Consider the following 22,212-nt stretch of genomic DNA (forward strand, 5'->3'; position numbering starts at 1 on the left):
CCCACTAGTTCAGTATAAAGATGTTTTTATTATAAAACTCAACATTTTGAAGAGAACATCAGACAAAAGGGCGTTCACCTTGACCACCCCCCGCGCCAAACCGCCTCTCCCTCACACATTCAATCACTGCTCCTGCTCCTGCCCCTCCCTCCACAAAACATATCCATAACAATTCATCACTACAGAGTAACCAGAGCTGGGGGTGGGAGAGAGGCAGAGGTGATTTGGGAGTGAGGAGGGATCAGGAGATTTATTCAGGAGAACGAAAACAAACAAACAAAGTAACATTGGCCATATGGGGGCAGGGGAAAAAAAAATATACAAGTCAGTTTTCCTACGATCTCATCGGCACTCCGTCCGACTGATAATACACAATATAAACAAAGCCCAGACCACATTTACACTGGCTCACTATGTACAACGGTACTTTACAGAGGTTTGAACTTGCCCTGGGGGGGACGGGGGGATGACGACAACAACAAAGCCTGTCAACGGAGGACAGAGAGAAATGGGTTCAACTGAAGGTGTGTGTGTGTGTGTCTGATTTATATACTGTGCTCACCCAATCAGCTACAAGTACCTAGGTGGGTATCCAATCAGGGAGCACGCAGTAAGCCCCTCCCCTTACGGACTGGAGTGAGAGGTCTTGTCTAAAGGGGAGGGCTGTGCAAGCTGTCAATTGATACCAGAACGGCCAATGAACAGCGAGAGTGCGTCGGCGTAGGTGGAATCAAAGACTGGCCCCGCCCCTTCCAAATAACCGTCGTCCAATTAGTGTCCAGGAGGCGTGTGCTGGCAGAAGGGGGCAGAGTCAGTACCTTTCCACGCAGTCAGTGTGCATTTTGTGTGGGATTGGTCAGGGGGAGTTGTCAGTCAGTCCCAGCTGCGCCTTCTCTCGTCCCATCGGGTCCACATCGGGTCTCTGTTGACTGGTCCCACCAAAACCCCGCCCCCACACCCACCCCCAGCCCCAACTGTCTGGAGGAGCTGTCAGTCAACTCCCCATCCCGAGACCCGCTTTCTTCCAGCGGCCAGGAGGAGCTGCGGTTCGGTTCAGTCCGGTCCCTCCCCTCCCCTCCCCTCCATCAGCCTTTTGCCCTTCCCCTCTGCTCCGGGACGGGAGAGGGGGGGTCAGAGGTCACCGGCTGATGTCGCGGTTGCCCTCCCAGCTCTTTCCCCCGCCGCAGTCGCCACCCAGGCGCAGCGGGGAGAAGAAGGGGTGGCGCAGGGCCTCGCCCAGGCTCAGGCGCTTGGCCGGCTCGTACTCCAGCATGCTCTCAATCAGGTCGAACAACAGGTGGTGCTCTTCTGACTCCGACAGCATGTACCTCTGAAGGGGGGGGAGAGACGGTGACAGAGTGAGACGGACTGAGTGAGAGAGACTTAGAGGCAGACAGAATGAGAACGAGAGAGACAGGGAGAGAGAGCGAGAACTAGGGATGCACCGATAAGAAAATTATTGGCTGATACCGATAGCCAATATTTTGACATTTCTGTAACTTTCTATCCTGTCATAAATTAAATAAATATGTTGCTTCTGATGAGGCTTCTAATTTCAGCTCATTTTAATTATACAAGTTATTTTTCCATATATTTGAATAAGAAAATACTTATACCCCATTCAAAATAGGATAAAGGCCACCAATTTGACATATGGTGTATTTTTTTGAAATTAAAGGTACGCAAAGGGAAACCCATCTATAAAGCCGATACATTTCTTTCCTGCAACGGCGGTAGTCTATTTTACCTCGGATTCGTATGAGTTCACAAGTTCACATCTTATTCAAATTCTTCTGAAGATTATTATTCACTACTATACCAGCAGGCTTCATGCATTATGCATAGGTTAACTGAAATGAGCGGGGAATATATATATATTATATAATGTGTGTGTGTATATATATACACATACACACACACATTTCAGACAGAGTTCATGTAGTTTATTACAGTAATTTGCCAAAAGATTTTTTTTTTAAACATTTACTTTTAAACATCCATTTATTAACACTGTATTTTAAAGATTAAAAAAACGTCAATGGAAGAACGGTTTCGTTTTAAAAACAAAGACCGAAAACAGGCGATAGACACAAAAGTCCTTTCCACATCAGGCTCTATCTTATTCTTTATGCTTTATGTGATTGGAGACAGCATAATAAATACACTTTTCTGTTAAGGGATATTAAGAACAGCTAAACGTGTATAGACAACATTATATTCAAACAAGCATTGCATTACGGTTTTCTAAAGTGCAAATCATTTAGACAATTGAGGGGCGGGCTGGAAAAAATAAATAAATAACGCACACGCGTGCCACGGGTTCGCCATCCCTGTTTAAGAGGGGAAACCCAGATTAGCTGTATTAATTAATTAATTAATTAAACTGTGAAATGGGCACAGGATAACTAAATCATGTTCGCCTTCATACTGATTGTCTCTGCGGGGCTGTTATACAACAGACCTGCAAACCATCCACAGAATGACCGTCCAGTTGTTCATAAAATATTAATAATATCGACTACTACCAATCTGATTATTATCTTTCAGTTTATTTTTAACTAATCATGGCACTGCACCGGTCCTGTGAAATCCATGTTTTTAAATCACTCAGATATTAACTGTAAGCAATAATTGTTTCTGTACGTGGATTTCACTCCATGCTGCTAATAAAACTAATTTCTTTGTGATCCCACACGGAGATTATATCTTCCGACATAATGTAGCTGATCTCTTCACTGTCTGTCTGCAAGTCCAGCACACATCTCCTCTGCTGAAAGTGCAGTATTTCCTCAGTGGGCGTGACGAACGCTTATGGCCACAAAACCTGGACGCGTCCGGACGCTTAAGCCAGTGGAAACTGGGCATAAGTGTGAAAGCTATCACCTTATATACAACAAAGTAGCCTGGCACTATATTATCTGTCACTGACAGGTGTCTGGAGAAAAAAGCGTTAACATATTATAAAAATTAGGTAAGCATGATGCCTTTTCAGACGCCACAATCGAACTACTTTAAAATGGCTAATTAATTTGCGACCGACTGTTGAATACCAATTGCTGCATACCGATTGTTGGCCGATTAATCGATGCATCCCTGGAGAAAATGAAAGTGACAGAGAAGGAGAGAGACAGGGAGAGGCCTCACCCGCAGCGGCTTGCAGTTCTCACGGACGTATCGCCCCGCAGACGAGCCGTCATCCCAGTCCAGCCGGCCATGATAGAAATACTTCTGCTTCCTGAGAGAGAAATAGAGAGAGAGAGAGACTTAACACCAGAACTCAGCACAGAAAGTGAGGCTCAACCCACTGCCACACAGACGCCTCACCCTCGAGCCACCAAGACCAGAGTGTTGTCTTAAATGACAACAGCGCACACTGCTGTGCACAGCCTGCGCCCCCCGCTGTGGCGCTGGACTCACCGGGTCTTACGGATCATTCTAGATGGGATGGGTCCCAGTATCCTCTCCATCATGGCCAGGTGCTCCCGGTTGTCATGGGTCTGGAGGAGGAGGAGAGGACACAGCATGAGACGGCCCAACACAGACACAGTACAGCATCTCTCCATCTCCCTCTCCACCTCCCTTGTTCTCAACAGTTAGGTTTTGCACTAAAAATATTCGTTTTCCCTCCCGCTATAAAGACCTTACAAGTTGCCAACCTGCGCCGCCCAGCTCACCTGAAACAGCGTGAATCCCAGGTAATACTCGAACAGGATGCAGCCGATGCTCCACACATCACACGGCTGGCTCCAGCCCAGCTCTAAGGGCCACAGACCACAGTCAGACAGACAGGCCAGAGTCACAGAAAAAGACAGACAGGAGAAGAAAAAAAAAAAAAAAAAAGACCAGTCCTGTCAAACCCAGAGCAACAAAGTCAAGCCAATCCAGTCAAACCCAGAGCAGCCCCATCCAGTCCAGTCAAACCCAGAGCAGCCCCATCCAGTGCAGTGCAGTCTCAATCTCTGTCTCACCAAGGATGACTTCAGGCGCCCTGTAGTGGCGTGTGGACACGATGGTGCTGTGGTGCTCGTGGTCGAAGGTGGCGCTGCCGAAATCCACCACACGCACCGCTGTGCTCTTCACCGCTCGCTCGTCACGCTTCTGCAGGGACAGGCCAACAACATGCCAAGCGTCAGGCAAAAACATGATGCACAAACAAAACCACACACACAGACACACTTCCTCCCTCACAGGACGCTGCAATATGACAATCTAAAGACAGGAATGCTGTCGGTTCCCTCCCTGCCTCTCACCTTCTCCACGTTGTACGTCATGGAGAAGTCCGAGTTCACAAACAGGATGTTCTCTGGCTTCAGGTCTGTGTGCGTCAGCTTGTTGTCGTGCAAAACTGAAGAGGAAAGAACAACAGAAACACAAACCAGTCAAATACAACTCAGTCCACAGTGGCCCAACTGTGTGAGAGAGAGACTGATCACACATTAATTGAATCGAGGAAGCAGTTAATGAATTTAATATTGAGAGTTTTAACTAATTAACTGGTGCCTAATTTACCCTTAAATTGGTTAATTACACCCTATAGAAAAGTGTTTTCTGCAGGGAAGAAGTGGAACCAATAAAACTTAAATATGCAGGAAGCTGAAATCAAAACAATCCAATTAAGTTAATTATAGGGATGGCTCAATACCGATCCGATATTTTAAGCTGATCCAATTCTAATTACTATGCCATATGTAGGGATGCACTTTGCTTATGACTTTGCTCAAACTGTGAAACAAATTCTCTATTTCCCTAAAGCAAAAAATACGAAGCCCACAACAACATGACTGATTAATCTAGATTAAAGACTATGTCAATTAAGAGCTCTGATGAAGAATGAGCACAAACCCTGAGCACCAATCCTGACTAAGATGGGCACTGTATATTTCAGAGCCAACACTGCCCTCTAGTGTACAAGCTCTGCATGAGCTGCCAAAAGACTTACGCCGATTCACCCTACGTGCTCACTCTCTCACTCTCTCTCTCCCCCTCTCCCCATGCTGTACTCACACTTGACGGCCTGGCACAGCTGGTAGCCCATGTGGCGCACTTCTGAGATGGAGTAGGGCAGGTAGTTGTTCTCCTTCAGGAAGTCAAAGGTGCTGAGCGCCAGCAGCTCGAAGGAGATGCACATGTGGCCGTGGTAATCGAACCAGTCGAACATCTGCACACACAAGCTGCGGGAGAGGGAGAGGAATTAGAGGCTTCAAAACAAACAAAATACAACTTTCCCTTCCTCCCATCTGGATGCCATTTCCATTAAAAAAATAAAGTGACAGGTGCCATAATACTAATAAGAGTGACTATTCGGGGCAAAATTTAGTTCCACATTGGGGCGTTTTTTTTCTTGGACCAGCTTTTAAAAAGCCCCCCTCATATATTTAACACCAAAAGCAAAACCATGACCTTTGTACACAAAGCACTAATTGGCTACATCAACACTTCACATACAAAAAGGCCACAAGAAAATCCCAACACACCCTATTTTAACAATATTTCACGGTTTCCCGATGTAGAACTTACAACCAATCGCTGCCTTGTCAACGTGTCCAAACTGCAGTATTACTCCCTCCCGGCTTTTTCTTTAAAAGTAATTTTAACCTGTCAAAGACTCTCTGGACTATCACTCTGCTTAGTCCCACCTTCATGCAGAGGTAAATTACCCATTTACCCAATCAGTGAAGCAAGGTTTTGGAAACCAACTCTGTTAAGATATAGTTCTGCCCCCTGGAGCAGTTCTATGTTGCATCTGATTGGTTACTTGCCTTTAGGAGGCGGGACATACAGGTTGAAAAAAAAATACTGGAGTTTGGAAATGTTGTTGGAACTGAACTATGGCAAATCTTGAGGGACACTCTGCAGGAGTGGCTGGGGGGGGGGGGAGCGATTACCCCCCCAGAGCCCCCTCACCCCGAAATGGCACCACTTCCTCCCTCCTCCTCTCTTACTGCTTATTGTCGGGGTCCTTCTCATTGATCCTCTCCAGCACATTGATTTCCAGTCTGGCCGCCTCCTTATACTTTTCCACATTCTTGATAATCTTCAGAGCAACTCGCGAGCCGCCCCTGTGCACGGAGATAAGGAGAAAAGTCAGTCAGTCCGTCAATCCGTCAGTCCCTGCAGGCTGGTAAAGCCCTGCCCCTGAGCCCCGCCACATGCCGTACCTGCGATGGTCGATGCACTGCACCACCCTGCCAAACGTGCCCTCGCCCAGCGTGTTCACGATCTCATCTGCAGGTGGGGGGACGAGAAAGAGAGACACGGGAGGGTGAGAGGGACAGGGGACAGGGCAGGCGCGGACGCACACGCTCTCACACCCTACCGCTGAGAGAGGAAACAACCACCAAACGCAAAAAAACAACAAACAAAACCAAAACCAAAAAGCCTGTAGGAGTGACCGGCTCAGATCTCGGGGGCGAATTCTTTTATTTTCTTTCTTTCTTTCTTTCATTCTTTCTTTCGGTTTCTCTTATGTCTGCTCGATGTCGTGAGTTTAAATTATTAACAAAAAAAAACAAAAAACAGCCACTCCAATCAAATAAGCGATCGATTCGCAAATGAATGTCATAACAAGAAGCCGTACCGCGATAGCAAGGAGACATGGTCCTAGTACTAAAAAAAGTCAAATAGAGTGAGATACAGCCCCCCCACCCCAAATCCCCAAGACAAAATAAATACAAAGGGGAGTGGGGGGGGAGACAAACAAAAGCATGAAAATGGCCTTGGGGGGGGGGGGGCGGTGGGACCCTAGGTCATTCGGTCACTAAGCGTCCTTCCGTCCTTCGCCAGAAAGACGCGTTTCCTGCATCTAATTTGTGGAGGGTAGGTGCTGCCTACACTGCAAAGGATTGTGGGAGAGAGAGGGGTGGGGCAGTGGGGAAAAGGGATATGGGCCCTTCCAATCGATACAATAATAAATACAAAATCCAACAAACCTCTCTCCTTCAAACCGATATCAACTATAAATATATATATATATACACACGTTTATGATTATAGCGGTTATACAGGTGCCATTCCCTCAAGAGAGGCACGAGAAAACTGGATAATCATAAAGATGACGACGTAACAGTCCAAATTCCCTGCAATTACACTATATCATGTATTTCTTTACAATATCCGGGCCTAATTTTCTGCTGGGGGAGGCAGGGTGATGAGAGGGAAATGGGGATCGAATTATGACGCAGTGACGATAAAATAACAAACAAAACAAAGAGGGCATCTCTTTTCTTGTTGTCAGATTGTTCTCTCTCTCTGTCTATAAATACTTGCAGAAATCAATAAAATAAAAAAATAAATCAAAAGAAGTTCTACTCAAGTAAGTCATGACACAATCAGTGAGTAAATGCAGCTAGCAGAGGCACTAAAGGTGGTAAGGTTACGAGATAGTGGGCTTGTGTACATCTTTCTTGCAGGACGTCGCCGGATCGATACACCAGGTGCCCTTCCTCATCGTCCCTGATGCTCTGTGCTCTTGTCCGGCCGGAGCTCTGTCCACTCCTCTGCTCAACGCGTCCGCCCCGACGCCACACACAGCCCGGCACCGACGCCGCCGCAGCAGGGGGGCACAGAGCGGGAGAGGGAGGCGTCCAGTGTCGCACACGGGAGGAAGAGGAAGAGGAGGAGGAGGAGGCGGTGGAAGTTGTTGTTGTTGTAGTTGGCGGTGTAGGTAGTGGGCAGCCATGTTTCCCCGAGAGCCAATTGGTTTGGCGGCACACAGGAATATATAACAATAGGGATATGGCAAGGGTACAAGTCAAAGATCACATTCTGGCGCCTTCTGTTTCTACTGCTTTGCTTTGCTTTTCCTCCCTCTCTCTCTCTCTCTCTCTCTCTCTCTCGCTCTCTTTCTGTCTCTCGCTCTCTGTGCTCAGCAGAAAATATATATGCATATATATATATATATATATATATATAAAAAAAAGATAGACATGATTTTTTTTTCCTTTTTTTTTTGGAAATCTAAACTCAATGGTTAAGAGCAACAAACCAAAAAACAAACCAAAACAAAACTACAGCAAAAACGGATTTTAAAAATAAATAAATATGTTGAACGCTGACCAACACAACCAAATCAACCCCCCCACACCCCTTAAATACACTCCCAGCCTCTGCCACTGGACAGCATTCACGTCACCCCAGTGGTGAGAGACGGGAGACTGGGCCCGCCCCCTGCACCGGCCAGCTGTGACAGACAGGGGGCGCAGGCAGCGTGGTCACATTTCACGCGCACACACACACACGCATACACTCACTCACTCGCTCCGTGGGCTGCAGAGCAGAACCAGGCCCGGCCCACAGAGCTGCCCTCCTGCACACTCGTACATGCTCAGATTCAACAGTCAAAGCAAGTGAAAAATCATTCAAGAAGGGAAAAATCATCATAAAAAATAAAATTGAGAGATTCTTGGGGCTCCCGCTGTTGCATGACAGACAGACACAGTGGCCCAGGTCTGCCACTGGTTATGGAGAGACAGTACATTGACTGCGCTGTGCTGTACTGTGCTACAATGTGCTGTCACTGTGCTGCCCTGTGCTGCTCAGTATTATAAACAGCAGTGGCGCTGTATCCTGTTACTAGCTCCAGGCCTCTACGGTTTCAGCTGCCCTGAGTCTTGTACCAGCTGTCCCCACTTTCCTTCTCAACTCCTCTGCTCTGCTCTCCCAGCATCGCATCCCACACTCCTCAAACCAGGCCCAGCTCAGCCTCACCCGCAATCAACATTATTGTTATTGTTGTTAGTATTACTGAAAGAAGGCTTTATCTGGTCATTTGTAGACGGTTGAACGGCAACTTGAGCTCGGTGCTGATGTCATAACCAAGCGCAATGTGAGCATGACGGTGATGTTAAAACCAAGTGCAACAAGAACGCGGCACTTATATCATAACCAAGCGGTGGGGTGGCAGGCCGGACTCAAAGGCGGCCGACAACCAGACAGCTAGTGGGGGAGGGGGGCACTGCCCGCTAGTTTCTTCATTTTTAACAGAGCCTCACTCCTTAGCCCTGCCTAGGGGGGCTCTGGCCACACCAACCTAAGACACAGCAAGAGATAGAAACTTAATGGAACGGTCATAGATGTTGACTAACGCGAACACAGCAGCGAAGTCATCAATAAGCGCCACTTGTCCATCTGTCAACGTGCCAGTCTACCAGAAAAGCCACCAGTCTACCTGCCAGTCTACCAGACGAGATGCCAGTCTACCTGCCAATAATCCAGACGAGCCGCCAGTGTACCTGCCAGTCTACCAGACGAGACGCAAGTCTATCAGATGAGCTGCCAGTCTACCTGCCAATAATCCAGACAAGACACCAGTCTACCAGATGAACCGCCAGTCCACCTGCCAATAATCCAGACAAGACACCAGTCTACCAGATGAACCGCCAGTCCACCTGCCAATAATCCAGACAAGATGCCAGTCTACCTGCCAATATTCCAGACGAGCCGCCAGTCTACCTGCCAAAAATCCAGACGAGCCGCCAGTGTACCTGCCAGTCTATCAGACAAGACACCAGTCTACCAGATGAGCCGCCAGTCTACCTGCCAATAATCCAGACAAGACGCCAGTCTACCAGATGAACCGCCAGTCTACCTGCCAATATTCCAGACGAGCCGCCAGTCTACCAGCCAGTTTACCAGACAAGACGCCAGTCTATCAGACGAGATGCCACAGCAGAGAATAATCATCATCATCATAATCAGAGGAAGGACTGGATGAGGGATCTTAATTAGTCCGAGTCTTAAACAATTCTCCTCACACTCACTAACACGCGCGCACACTCACTCACTCGTACTCACTCTCAGACACACACGCACACACACACAGACACACAATCTCTCACTAACGCACACTCACTCTCTCAGTGCTCTCTCACAAACACACACACCCCCCCCGTCAGGAATCACAGACACTGGCAGCTCTTCAACACACACTCGGACAGTCTAACACAAACTCCCACACTGTTAGTACTCACAGATACACACAGACACAGGCAGTGCAGGCAGCTCTTAAACAGAGAGTCCTGCTCAGGCCTCCCCATGACTGTCTACCACAGCAGGACTCAGAGAGAGAGGGGCAGGGGCAGGGAGCGAGCCTCATCGCACACTTATCCAGTCAGAGGGAGAAGGAATGAAGGAGGGAGGGGGGAGAGAGAGAAAAAAGGACCAAGGGAAGAGACGGGTGGAGAAAGACTGGGGTCAGAGAGAGGGAGGGAGAGGTGGTGTGTGGTGACCATGGAGGGGGTTAAAGCAGGTCCTAATTATGGCTCTGCCTCTCCCCTCTGGGATACTGAGCAGCAAGAGAAGGAGGAGGAAGAGGAGAGGTTGGGTTTCCTATCCTGCCAGACCCTCTATTCCAGGGGGGTGAGTTAAGACTGCAGAAACTCAACTCCACTTCCTCCAGACTGAAATACACACTCCTGGAAAAGCAGTAGCAACAGACAGAGGAAGTGGAGGAGAAGAAGAGCAGGAAGAGGGACGGGAGGGAGGGGACTGTCACATCTTCTGTCCGACTCTCTCACACACACACACACTGGTCGAGCAGTACAGCACAGCGCAGCACAGCGGGGGCACGACCCTAAACCACTGAGGGGAGGGACGGGAGAGAAGCTGCCCGTCTCCCAACAGCTAGAGAGAGGTGACAAAAGTACCAAACTCAAAACTAACAACAAAAACGGGGGAGGGGGGAACAAAAACAAACCAACAAAACGAAATATAAAGAGAAGTGGGGGAGAAGCAAAATAAAACAATGTGATTTTCCTACTTACCGAATCCAGGGGCTGTGAAGAACAGGGTTAGTCAGAGGAAAGAAAAAAAACAGAGGAGGAGGAGGAGGAGGAAGAAGAATGGGCTGATTAACTGAGCAAGAGGAAGGGAGGGGAGAGAGAGAGAGAGAGAGAGAGAGAGAGAGAGGGAGGGAGGAAGCAGACACTCACCGAAGATGATGGGCTATAGGATCTGGTTCTACGCCTCCTTCGTTTGTGCTTACACCTGCTGCTATTGTGGCTGCGGTAGCTGTCCTCGCGGTCCCGCCGGTAGTCGTAGGAGCGCTGGTGAGCAGGGTAGGCTGCCTCGTAGTATCCCTCGCCGCCGCCGCGGTCCCGGTCGCGCTCCCTCTCGCGCTCGCGGCTGTAGTCCAGGCGGCGGTAGCCCTCGCAGTAGCGTCGGTCGTAGGCCCTTCGGTCCGCCGATCGGTTCTCATAGCTGGGAGTGGAGGAGCGGGCAGTTTAGAATTAGGTCCGAGAGACGGAGAGAAAATCAGGAACACACAGACAGAGACGGGAACAAGAGAGTGACCCCTGACCTCCGTGAGCGCATGTGGTAGCTCGTCTCGCGCTGGTGGCCGCGACGGTCTCGCTCGCTGCTGCTGCTGCGTCGGCGCCGGTGCTTGTGGCTGCGGTAGCGCTCCTGGTAGCTTCCTCGGCTGCCCCGCTCTGAAGACCGGTAGCGTCTTGAGTGAGGCATCTGCAACAGGGCCCAGAGAGACACAGTCAGCACCCCCACAGAGTATGGCAAATCAAATTATAATTTAGAGATATCTTTAATTTCAAAATATCTGTAAATGGCTTCCTGTATGTAGCCCAAAATTATCACTTTCTATGCAGCTGAATGAAGAAACAAGAAGTGATAATGTCAACATACAGGAAGTAATTTTCCAGATCTCTAAATTATTTGCAGATATCGCTAAATGATTTACATATATATTACATCTTAATGACAGTTTGGCAGGTTTGGTTTGCCAAATTAACATTTAGAGATCTCTCTAAATGATTTAGAGATATCTTTAAAAAGGACCCTAGTTTGAAATCTGTAAATGGTTTAAACATATCCAAAATTCAATTCAAGATATCTTGAAATGCATTTCAAGATCTCAAAATAATAATTTGTCTTACCATACACAGAGAGCACACCACCCAACCACCTCCTTACATTCACTCACACTCTCAAATCGCCAACACTAATGAGCACACGCTCCTGAGGCCAGAGCCCCGGAGCAGAGGGCCCTGAGCAGGGGCAGGAGCTGCACACAGACAGCCACTCACTGCACACCCCTCTGACACACACTACCATCTTACCAAGGACTGTGTGAGTGTAGTATGTTATTGTGTGTGTATGTAACACACAATAATAAAACACATACAATTGACCTAGACCAGGGGTTCCCATATTGCGGCATGGGGGCCAAATGCGGTGCTGCCCCCAAAGCCAACCTTCAACCACCCCTTTTCTGAACCTTTACTATATTTTTACACTTTACGAACATTTTATGTTACAAATTGCAAATGTAATTTGGGGGGAAATAATAAAACAATTAAAGTTCATAAATGTTCCTTAACAGAAATGTATAGGAAATAAAAAGGTATGATTTGGGAAATATTTTTCTACTGCGGCCCCCCAACCCATGCAGCCTCCAGAAATTGGCCCTCCATCACCAGACATTGGGAACCCCTGACCTAGACAATACAAGGATTAAAACCCCCGATATTTGTTATAAATCCTCGCTGTCGAGTTTGTTTTGTGTGTCGCAGTTGGGCCAGAAGACAGCTGCTGTGGGGCAGGTGAGACGGGTCGAGGTTCGGCTGGGCCAGTCGGACGGAGAGCCCCGAAACTAAGAAAGCTACAGCTGCCCCCATCAGCAGCACCGGCGCTACACACACATCTGCATCACTACAATAGCCAAGAGTGCCCCAGGACATGCAGAGAGAGATAGATAAAGCAAACACATTACTATTGTTCCTAATATTTTGAAGCTGGTCAACCCCCCAATACTGCCGGTGTGCCACAGCAGACTGGCTGACAGCCCTGTTGAGGTGTCTCAGTGCTCTGTGTTATGTCTGGGGAAAAGCTAGCAGGACAGAACTAGGGATGAGACCGAATAGTTGAATATTCGAGTGTTCGTTAAAGATGGCCACTATCAACAAGTGAATCTAATATTCGATAGTTAAAAAAAAAGTATATATTGATTTTATTTTAAAGCCTGTACTGTTGATTAGCTCTCTATGTAGCTTTAATGAAGATTGATGGGAGGATGGGATTTGCTATTTCTTGTATGTGACTGGCTAAACTAGAACATACCTTGGCTAAAAATGTCTTCCTCACAGAAAATTTCTGCATGGAAATACTTAAAGTTCATAAGTAAATTAAAACACTTAATTACATAATATGTGCAGTGCAATTAAACTACCACAAATATATAACGGTATGTACCCCACATAGTCAAACACACTAGCAGACAAAGGGAAAGAGGAGCAATAAACATTAATATTATTAAACTAGACATCTAGCCAGCTATTGCCTATAGGCGATTTATTTTTTATTCACTGGAACTCAAACACACAGGTATGTTTACGATTTGATTTAGCATAGACAGGTAGTCTAGTCAAGTGGCTTGGAATGGCATTTCACTATGAAAACACTGCCACAAGGATGCTAAAGGTAAATCGTTTGTGTTGCAGCTCACATCAAACTATTATTGAATGAAAATTTAATTATCGAATAACAATTGAGAAAGAAAAACAGTCTGGTATTTGCAGAATATTCAGTTCTTATGCCCATGTCATCTCTGCCGTAATTTTCTCGAGACACACATTTAAAAAAATATGTATCACAACCTTTATAGTGAATTTGAATTTGTAATTACCATAAAAGGTTGTGACAATATCACGAACAATAATACCTGCTTGCAAAACACGAGAGTCTGACACAAGTTGACAGGTCTGCTTATTGCTGCTGTCATTATGCCATTTACTTCTGCTAATAGGAAGGTATTTTTTACATTTTACATGTTTATTCATATTTAAGTTGTTGCACTAGCCAAGTATTTTAAAATAAGGATCAGAGCTTAGGGAGGGGTGACCATTTGAATGATCGCTGCCAACAGCTGTGGAATTATCAATAGTCAAAATATTTGTCATGCACATCCCTAGACAGAACCAGGTAACCCGCGAAAGTGAGCAAGGAGGAAAATGAGCACAGAGCACCATGTCTCTGACAACACCGGGGGCAGCAGCTGCCATTATAAATGTTCTTTATCTGAAACTTTTCTGCAGCAGTTCAGTCCAGTCCAGCAAGTGACTCTGCAGCAGGACAGTCCAGTCCAGTCCAGCCCAGAGACCCTGCAGCAGGACAGTCCAGTCCAGCCCAGAGACCCTGCAGCAGGACAGTCCAGTCCAGTCCAGCCCAGAGACCCTGCAGCAGGTCAGTCCAGTCCAGTCCAGCCCAGAGACCCTGCAGCAGGTCAGTCCAGTCCAGTCCAGCCCAGAGACCCTGCAGCAGGACAGTCCAGTCCAGCTCAGAGACCCTGCAGCAGGTCAGTCCAGTCCAGTCCAGCCCAGAGACCCTGCAGCAGGTCAGTCCAGTCCAGTCCAGCCCAGAGACCCTGCAGCAGGACAGTCCAGTCCAGTCCAGCTCAGAGACCCTGCAGCAGGTCAGTCCAGTCCAGTCCAGCCCAGAGACCCTGCAGCAGGTCAGTCCAGTCCAGCCCAGAGACCCTGCAGCAGGATAGTCCAGTCCAGCCCAGAGACCCTGCAGCAGGTCAGTCCAGTCCAGTCCTGCCCAGAGACCCTGCGGCAGGACAGTCCAGTCCAGTCCAGCCCAGAGACCCTGCAGCAGGTCAGTCCAGTCCAGCCCAGCCCAGAGACCCTGCAGCAGGTCAGTCCAGTCCAGCCCAGAGACCCTGTAGCAGGACAGGACAGTCCAGTCCAGCCCAGAGACCCTGCAGCAGGTCAGTCCAGTCCAGTCCAGAGACCCTGCAGCAGGTCAGTCCAGTCCAGTCCAGTCCAGCCCAGAGACCCTGCGGCAGGACAGTCCAGTCCAGTCCAGCACAGAGACCCTGCGGCAGGACAGTCCAGTCCAGTCCAGTCCAGCACAGAGACCCTGCGGCAGGACAGTCCAGTCCAGTCCAGCACAGAGACCCTGCGGCAGGACAGTCCAGCCCAGAGACCCTGCAGCAGGTCAGTCCAGTCCAGTCCAGCCCAGAGACCCTGCGGCAGGACAGTCCAGTCCAGTCCAGCCCAGAGACCCTGCAGCAGGTCAGTCCAGTCCAGTCCAGCCCAGAGACCCTGCGGCAGGACAGTCCAGTCCAGTCCAGCACAGAGACCCTGCGGCAGGACAGTCCAGTCCAGCACAGAGACCCTGCGGCAGGACAGTCCAGTCCAGTCCAGCACAGAGACCCTGCGGCAGGACAGTCCAGTCCAGTCCAGCACAGAGACCCTGCGGCAGGACAGTCCAGCCCAGAGACCCTGCAGCAGGTCAGTCCAGTCCAGTCCAGCCCAGAGACCCTGCAGCAGGACAGTCCAGTCCAGTCCAGCTCAGAGACCCTGCAGCAGGTCAGTCCAGTCCAGTCCAGCCCAGAGACCCTGCAGCAGGTCAGTCCAGTCCAGCCCAGAGACCCTGCAGCAGGATAGTCCAGTCCAGCCCAGAGACCCTGCAGCAGGTCAGTCCAGTCCAGTCCTGCCCAGAGACCCTGCGGCAGGACAGTCCAGTCCAGTCCAGCCCAGAGACCCTGCGGCAGGACAGTCCAGTCCAGTCCAGCCCAGAGACCCTGCAGCAGGTCAGTCCAGTCCAGCCCAGCCCAGAGACCCTGCAGCAGGTCAGTCCAGTCCAGCCCAGAGACCCTGTAGCAGGACAGGACAGTCCAGTCCAGCCCAGAGACCCTGCAGCAGGTCAGTCCAGTCCAGTCCAGAGACCCTGCAGCAGGTCAGTCCAGTCCAGTCCAGTCCAGCCCAGAGACCCTGCGGCAGGACAGTCCAGTCCAGTCCAGCCCAGAGACCCTGCAGCAGGACAGTCCAGTCTACAGACCTTGTCCAGAACACCACCTCCGAAAAACATACCGTCAAGTTCTGAATTGCTGTCGTTTCACATGACAACTCATTTCTGCAGTGGATTCTGAGGCCCAATTTGAAAAGAAAAAAAAAAAAAAAAAAAAAAAAAACGAACGTTGCTATTCCAGAACCACAGAAGGCCACGTTCTACACGTTCACTACCACAGACAAATTCAAGTCTTAAATAATGACAGTTAGTGACTCAAACGGAACCGAGCCCAGGTAACACTTGGCACCTCAGGCATCGCCTCCCTAGGGGGGTTATGGGTAATGGCAGCCAATGCGGCTGTGATGTTTATTTTTGAAAGTCGGACAAGGAAGGCATCGATTCAAACTGAACCCTTTTAACGTCATGTGTCGAAACGAATACGCCGAGGCCAAGGACCCTTTGCAACTATGAACGTTATATATATTATATATTGTATGCCTATATATATTTAACTATTAGTAAACACACACAGATACATTATGTCGTAGCGTTCAGTTTCTCCCAAAGCCGAAGACATGGGTCCAGTGTGGGGCACAAGCACAAAATAAACCCCATGCACGACATGATGTAGGGTGACAAACATCTGTGCGCATATGAATGCACAGCAACATCTGGGCGCATATCCACCTCTGTGCGTGGTTCTGTCACGCACAACAGCTGGACGCGCGGGGGTAATCGAGGATAAGGTCGGGATGCGGACTTTAATGTCAAAACAGACCCACTACGACGGGCCACAGACGTGGGGGCGACTGGATATGAACCAGACGTGGGAGATTAATGAAGAAAATACGCGTGGAGGGGAGAAGGGGACACTGGTGCGCAAAAGGCAACAACGGGCCCTACACCACGTCTCTGGCGGAGGAGGCTCTCCCTGCCCGCTTCCCCCGGACCGGCCGTGCGCTGCCCCACATCTGCGCCTCGGTGTTTCTCTCCGGTCCGCCATTTTATATCCGCAGCTCCGCCGCCGCACAGTCGCCCGAGAGCCGCCATCTTCTCTCGCACAGCCCGCCCCGCCGCAGTGTGCGAGAGAGACCGAGGCAGAGGGCGGAAGACACGGGCTGTTCCGTCTCCTCCGCCGCGCCGACAATGACACGACCCCGCCGGCCAGCGCCTCGCCCTCCCGGCCGCCTCCAGCACAACCACCGTAACAAAGAAAAGTGCATCATTACCGTTTTAGCAGCGAGGCCTGTCCGCTTATCCCAAAGGAAATCCGTCTTGGCGGTCTCTCTCTCTCTCTCTCTCTCTCTCTCTCTCTCTCGCTGTTTTCGGATCAGCCCCCCAATCCTGCGTGCGCGTTCACGAGAACACACGCATCGTCCGTACGCTGCGTCCTCGCCGCCGAGAGCTTTCTGTCATTTAAAACCACATACATACATACATACATACATAAATAAATAAATAAGGAATAATTTAACATACAATTATTATTATTATTATTATTATTATTAGTAGTAGTAGTAGTAGTAGTAGTAGTAGTATTATCACAAGTAATCCAGCAATATTTTAAGGACTCTGGGCAGTATCTATTATTCATATGAATGCTAATTGTGTTATAAAGAAGTGGTGATAGTGGAACTGGTGAAATTAGTTATTATTAATAGCAGTAGATATACACTCCTATTATTATTATTATTATTATTATTATTATTATTATTCTTGAAAGAAATTCGTATGGAAATCTGGGGATTATGTACATTACTACACAATACTGCATTGAGAAGAGTGACACAACGGAGGCAGGATATGTGTATTTATTTATGTCATGTCTGGATGGCTGTTTTGGTTCAGTGGTGACAGAAATCACGGTGCCAGAGTGTGTTACAGCACAGCGTGTTACAGTAATACAGCAAGATACAAGCATGATTTTATAAGCTAATAGTCAGGCCATGCAATCATTTGCTTAGGTTAATTTGAGATTTGATTGATTTTGTTATGTGACATTTGAACTATACTCACTGGAAAACATTTATGTGCATTATCTAAGGTTGCCAACTATCTATTTTATAGCATTATCTCATGTTGTTATTTTCAAATAACGTTACTCTATATTTCCTGCAGGTGTTCCTTGTACACCAGCTGAATTCTTCATGCAATGCCGGCACTGCAAGTCAGCCAGTCCTGGTCAATATTTTCTGTTGAGACACTACAGGCTCAAGCACTGGCACCCAGGAAGAAGTTTGCCATTGCCTCACTTGCATTCACTGCAGATCCACTTCTTCAGGATGTACCATGGCAAGGGTGGAGACCTTGGAAACAAGATGAAGTGCCTTATTGCTAAACTTGATGAGGAAAGTTCTGAAAGTAGACTATCTATTGGCAGTGTATATATCAGTCCTATGGGGATAAGTAAAATGTTTTTCAGGTTTGTAAAGGACATGCACAATGAGATGCTGAATGAAGGTTATCAAAGACTTGCTTGGTAAGATTTTATCAATGTCTTTCAAAAATCTTGTGCACTGGTCTTGTGAGACTTCGATATTGATATCTTTGTGGAACAGAAATTTGGAGGAGAGGACAAATGGAAAATATTGACTAAATACTCCATGACGTATATTTAGATGTCCGCAACATTCATGAATGTGTTAGGATACATTTAGTGTCTTAACAAATAAACTGTAATTGACTTTTGATTTCTCAACCCTTTTCATGTCATGTCCAGTGGAAATACAGACAAGAAGCATGGATGTCCATTCTTCAGCTTCTGGAGCGAGACCTTGCCCAAACTGTACCAAGGCCTGTGTTAGCACTGCAATCATTTTAGAAGAAAAAGTGGCCACTGAAGACCTTGGGGGCTTCATGAATGCATTTGCTCTGTTCTTTGGTCTCATTTATGCCCTTAATACAGGGGTGTCAGACTCCAGTCCTGGGGGGCCACAGTGTCTGCTGGTGTTTGTTCCAACAGGAGCTCCCAATTACTTAATTAATGTCATAATTTACTCAGGCAAGCTCATCTAAAACTTACATATTCTATTTTCATAGCCGATTCCTTACAATTTGTTGAGTACTCAAAACATTGAAGCCACAGAACACTTCAGGGTCTGGCGAGAAGTGTTACATGAATTAAGTCTGACACTCCTGCCTTAATACGAGTATCCAAATGGTCCGAAATACAGATTTGAGGCAGTGCAGGGTCTGGGTCTTGGAGATCAGTGCTCTAACAGAGTCCAGATGCTGAAGAATAAACTGTCGAAGGTGTAGGTCTGCTCTGTTCTCCATTCTTGTCTGCATTGGAGAACAAGGTCAGAGTAGCAGATTGGATAAACTGAAATAAGGTTTTAGTTTTCATTTTCTTTATTATAATCCCAAGGTGAAAGATCCATACATTTAAGCCAGTATTTTGTGGTCATGTTCTCCTGTCACCAGCCAGAAGTACTGGTAGCTGTGCATGGGAATAAAGAGGAGACCCAGATGCATTTTGAAGGTTTATTGGTTCCATTGCAACAAGCAGACACTGGAATTCCTCAGGGACCTGGGGAGAGAAGGAGCACATGAGCACTGTAGCCTGGGCAACAAAGCAGTGGAGCACTAGGAGAGGAAGACCCTTACCTGCCAGCCATCCTGTTACACTGGGAATCGTTCATCCTCCTCGTCAGTCTCCTCTCTATGGAACTCCTCTCGCTCATCTTCATCCTCATCCCGAAAGCTCGCCCACGACGACTCCTCACCTTTAAACAGTTCAGCTGCATATTCCTCCGACGCCACGGGTCCCTCTTCAGAGTCATCCCAGGCGTCCCAGGAATCCACCTCTACCGCTGCCGGACTGTCGACTGCTGCAGACTCCTCTGGCCGAGAGTCCACTTGCCTAGCTTCTCCTTCAGCATGGGACCCCAAACCTGGAACCGCGTCTTCCCCTGACCAACGGGCTCCTTCCACCGAGTCCATTTTAGCACCGGGATGCTCCAAGGGCAGCAGGTGACTGGTCACTAGGCCGCTCCTCTGACCTGGTGGCAATACAGACGAGAAAGAAGGATTGAGGAGTTACGGATTAAGAACACAGGTCTATTGGACGCATGGGTATAGAGGGACTGCAAGTCGACGCACTTGCAAGTCAGAAGAACAGAGGCAAGAGTCACAGCACCAGTATACCCACCTTCCGCCCGGTCCCCAGCACACCTGGAGTCACAGCAAGCGCACACAGCATGGTTCCCATACAGCTCCTCCCACCTGTTCACAAGAGGAGAGGGTCACAGGCCTGTTTTCCCCCCCATCACAGACTGCCCAGAGCAGCAGCCTGCTGCAATAGAGGTACCTTTTAGCTTTTCGGTTGTAGGTGCAGGATTTGGCGCCTGGAGTCACATGTTCTGCCACAGTCATGGTGCAGTGCATGTACAGCTCAGTCATCCCATGCTGTAGGGGAGCAGACAACATACAGGGGGGGGGGGGGGGGGTGGCGGCTTCAAATCACTATAAAAAAGGTTCTCCCACATCCTCGGGAAAAGGCTTCCTATAGATCTTGGCTCAGCAATGGTGGAAAAGTCACACAGTGGGTTCCATCGTAGCAGCATGCATTGGATACCTCGGACAGGGTCTTCTGAAACAGGAAGGCGTCGATGGTGAAGCGGAGAACGTCCTTCCTCGTGTACGGCACGAACCTGGACTGGCACCCATCAGCCTTGCTGTCTACCAGGCACCTGTGGGCAAGCAGAGACCTTGGCATCTTGACCAGAAGACGGGGTGAAAGCTGGTTAAGCCACCGAGAATACGGCCTTACCCAAAGTTGTCAATCACGGTGAACCTGGGCTTGGAGTGCCGATCCGGAGAGGCCGTGGCATAGCAGGACTGGATGAACAGCCGCTGCCCTTCAGTGGCAAAGTAGCCTGTGGCCTGGAAGTACATGGGCTGACCCAGGTAGTAGATGTTCTTTGGGGAGAGTCTGATCCACTGCTCTGTGAAAGCAGGGCAGGGTTATGCATCCATGCACACACCACCCCCACAAGCAGCCAGCAGTTACAGATACCGTACCATTGGTGGTGACCAGGATGTAGCCATGTCTGTTCTTCAGCTCTCTGAAGAAGGCAGATTTGTCCATGCCTGGAAGGGTGCTGCCATGCTGGGGGAATGTGGGCTGGTAGCCAATCTTGTAGGAATAGTGGAACCTGCAAAGGCAGTACAGCAGAGCAGATCAGGAAGGAGGCAGCCAATTGCCTCCAATTACTGCTCTACACCTCAGATGAAGCAAATCCATACCGGTTGTAGACCAGCTGGATGGGCACAGTGAAGGACACGCCCCGGATTACTGGGTGTGAAGAAGTTGGCGGGGAGTAGCGCAGAGTGTTGGAGTACACCAGTCGGCCATTAATGATCTACAGGATTAAGTTGGACACCATGGAAGAGGGATGAGCCAATATGAAGATACTGGAACCAGCATCACGGCTATCCAGTTGACATTACCTCCCAGAAATTGCGTAGCATGCAACATTGCAAGCTGTGAAACCACACGGCTACTTACCGATCGATTGTTCCCACACTCGTTCAGCCCGTAGATGAAGTAGTAGTAGTGCTCAGTGGTCTTACTGACGGCGCAGCTCCCCAGCATGAGCTCCGAAGGCCTGCACCTGAAGCCGTTGATGTTCTTATGCACTGCCACGTACATCTTACTGTAGTCTCCCCACACTGCAACGCCTCGGTTCTGGACCTTCTTGGGATGCACTCCTTTCTGCAGGTTGACACCGGGGAACAGGATGCGCCTCAGGTCATCCGGCATGGGCTCGCTGCCAGTGGCCGGCCGGAGTTTCTTTGGGTCTACCAGAGGAGCCGACGCCTGGATGAACATGGGGAGAACGCGGTAGTGCTTGGACAGCGTCTTGATGTCGGAGGATTCCTTTGAAGTCTCATTGTCACTGTCGGCAAAGACCGGTGTAGGGAATAATACTCCTACACAGAGGCAGAGAGCAATGCAGAACAGCTTCATTGCACAGAGAACAAGCACGTGACAACGCCACTGGAAAGAGAGGATTAAACAACAGCACTGCAATGCCTCTGCAATAACCACTAAACCCCCCGTTCACTCACAGACACACTAGCCCAGAAAGTGATAATCACTAGGGCACTGCTCCTGCTCTATATAGGGCTAGACGTAAATAACAAACAGCTGCTATTGTGATCTCTCAATTAACACATCCAGCTGAATCATCCCTAGTGGTATCTGCTGCTTGTATGTTGTGTGTAATGCCTGGTTACATTTATTAATGTGTTTGTTATATCCAGTGAATTAGAGGGCTAGGTCTGTCTATTATGTTGTTCACATAAGTTGAAGTGCCTATAGCTTTCAAATTGCAGTTTAAATTAATTGTTTCACAAATTACACCTAATCAAGCCATTGTTAAAGCTAAGGGCAGCTGCATTGTCTGGAATTCATTTGGAAAAGGCGTTAATTGCTGGAACCCTGTTGATTTACTTAACGTGGTT

The 22,212-nt window shown here is 48.6% G+C and overlaps 2 protein-coding genes across 2 annotated transcripts; both read right to left on the bottom strand.

Annotated features, from left to right (window-relative positions):
* Positions 1-8: 8 nt before the first annotated feature.
* LOC136767409 (dual specificity protein kinase CLK2) lies at positions 9-17,084 on the bottom strand. The gene is made up of 13 exons (XM_066721174.1): positions 16,974-17,084; positions 11,297-11,457; positions 10,929-11,196; positions 7,397-7,496; positions 6,159-6,225; positions 5,943-6,059; positions 5,005-5,171; positions 4,251-4,345; positions 3,969-4,098; positions 3,675-3,757; positions 3,418-3,497; positions 3,145-3,235; positions 9-1,330 (listed from the first exon to the last, which is right to left on the bottom strand). Exons 2-13 carry the CDS (start codon positions 11,455-11,457, stop codon positions 1,139-1,141), a joined length of 1,551 nt encoding a protein of 516 aa, XP_066577271.1. The 5' UTR covers positions 16,974-17,084; the 3' UTR covers positions 9-1,138.
* Positions 17,085-19,077: 1,993 nt separating this feature from the next.
* LOC136768069 (zona pellucida sperm-binding protein 3) lies at positions 19,078-21,834 on the bottom strand. Its single transcript, XM_066722122.1, has 9 exons — positions 21,254-21,834; positions 20,992-21,107; positions 20,767-20,900; positions 20,516-20,690; positions 20,321-20,435; positions 20,054-20,151; positions 19,895-19,968; positions 19,351-19,745; positions 19,078-19,273 (listed from the first exon to the last, which is right to left on the bottom strand). Exons 1-8 carry the CDS (start codon positions 21,713-21,715, stop codon positions 19,366-19,368), a joined length of 1,554 nt encoding a protein of 517 aa, XP_066578219.1. The 5' UTR covers positions 21,716-21,834; the 3' UTR covers positions 19,078-19,273; positions 19,351-19,365.
* Positions 21,835-22,212: the final 378 nt, after the last annotated feature.

The sequence above is a fragment of the Amia ocellicauda genome, chromosome 14 (assembly GCF_036373705.1).
Source record: "Amia ocellicauda isolate fAmiCal2 chromosome 14, fAmiCal2.hap1, whole genome shotgun sequence".
NCBI lineage: Eukaryota > Metazoa > Chordata > Actinopteri > Amiiformes > Amiidae > Amia > Amia ocellicauda.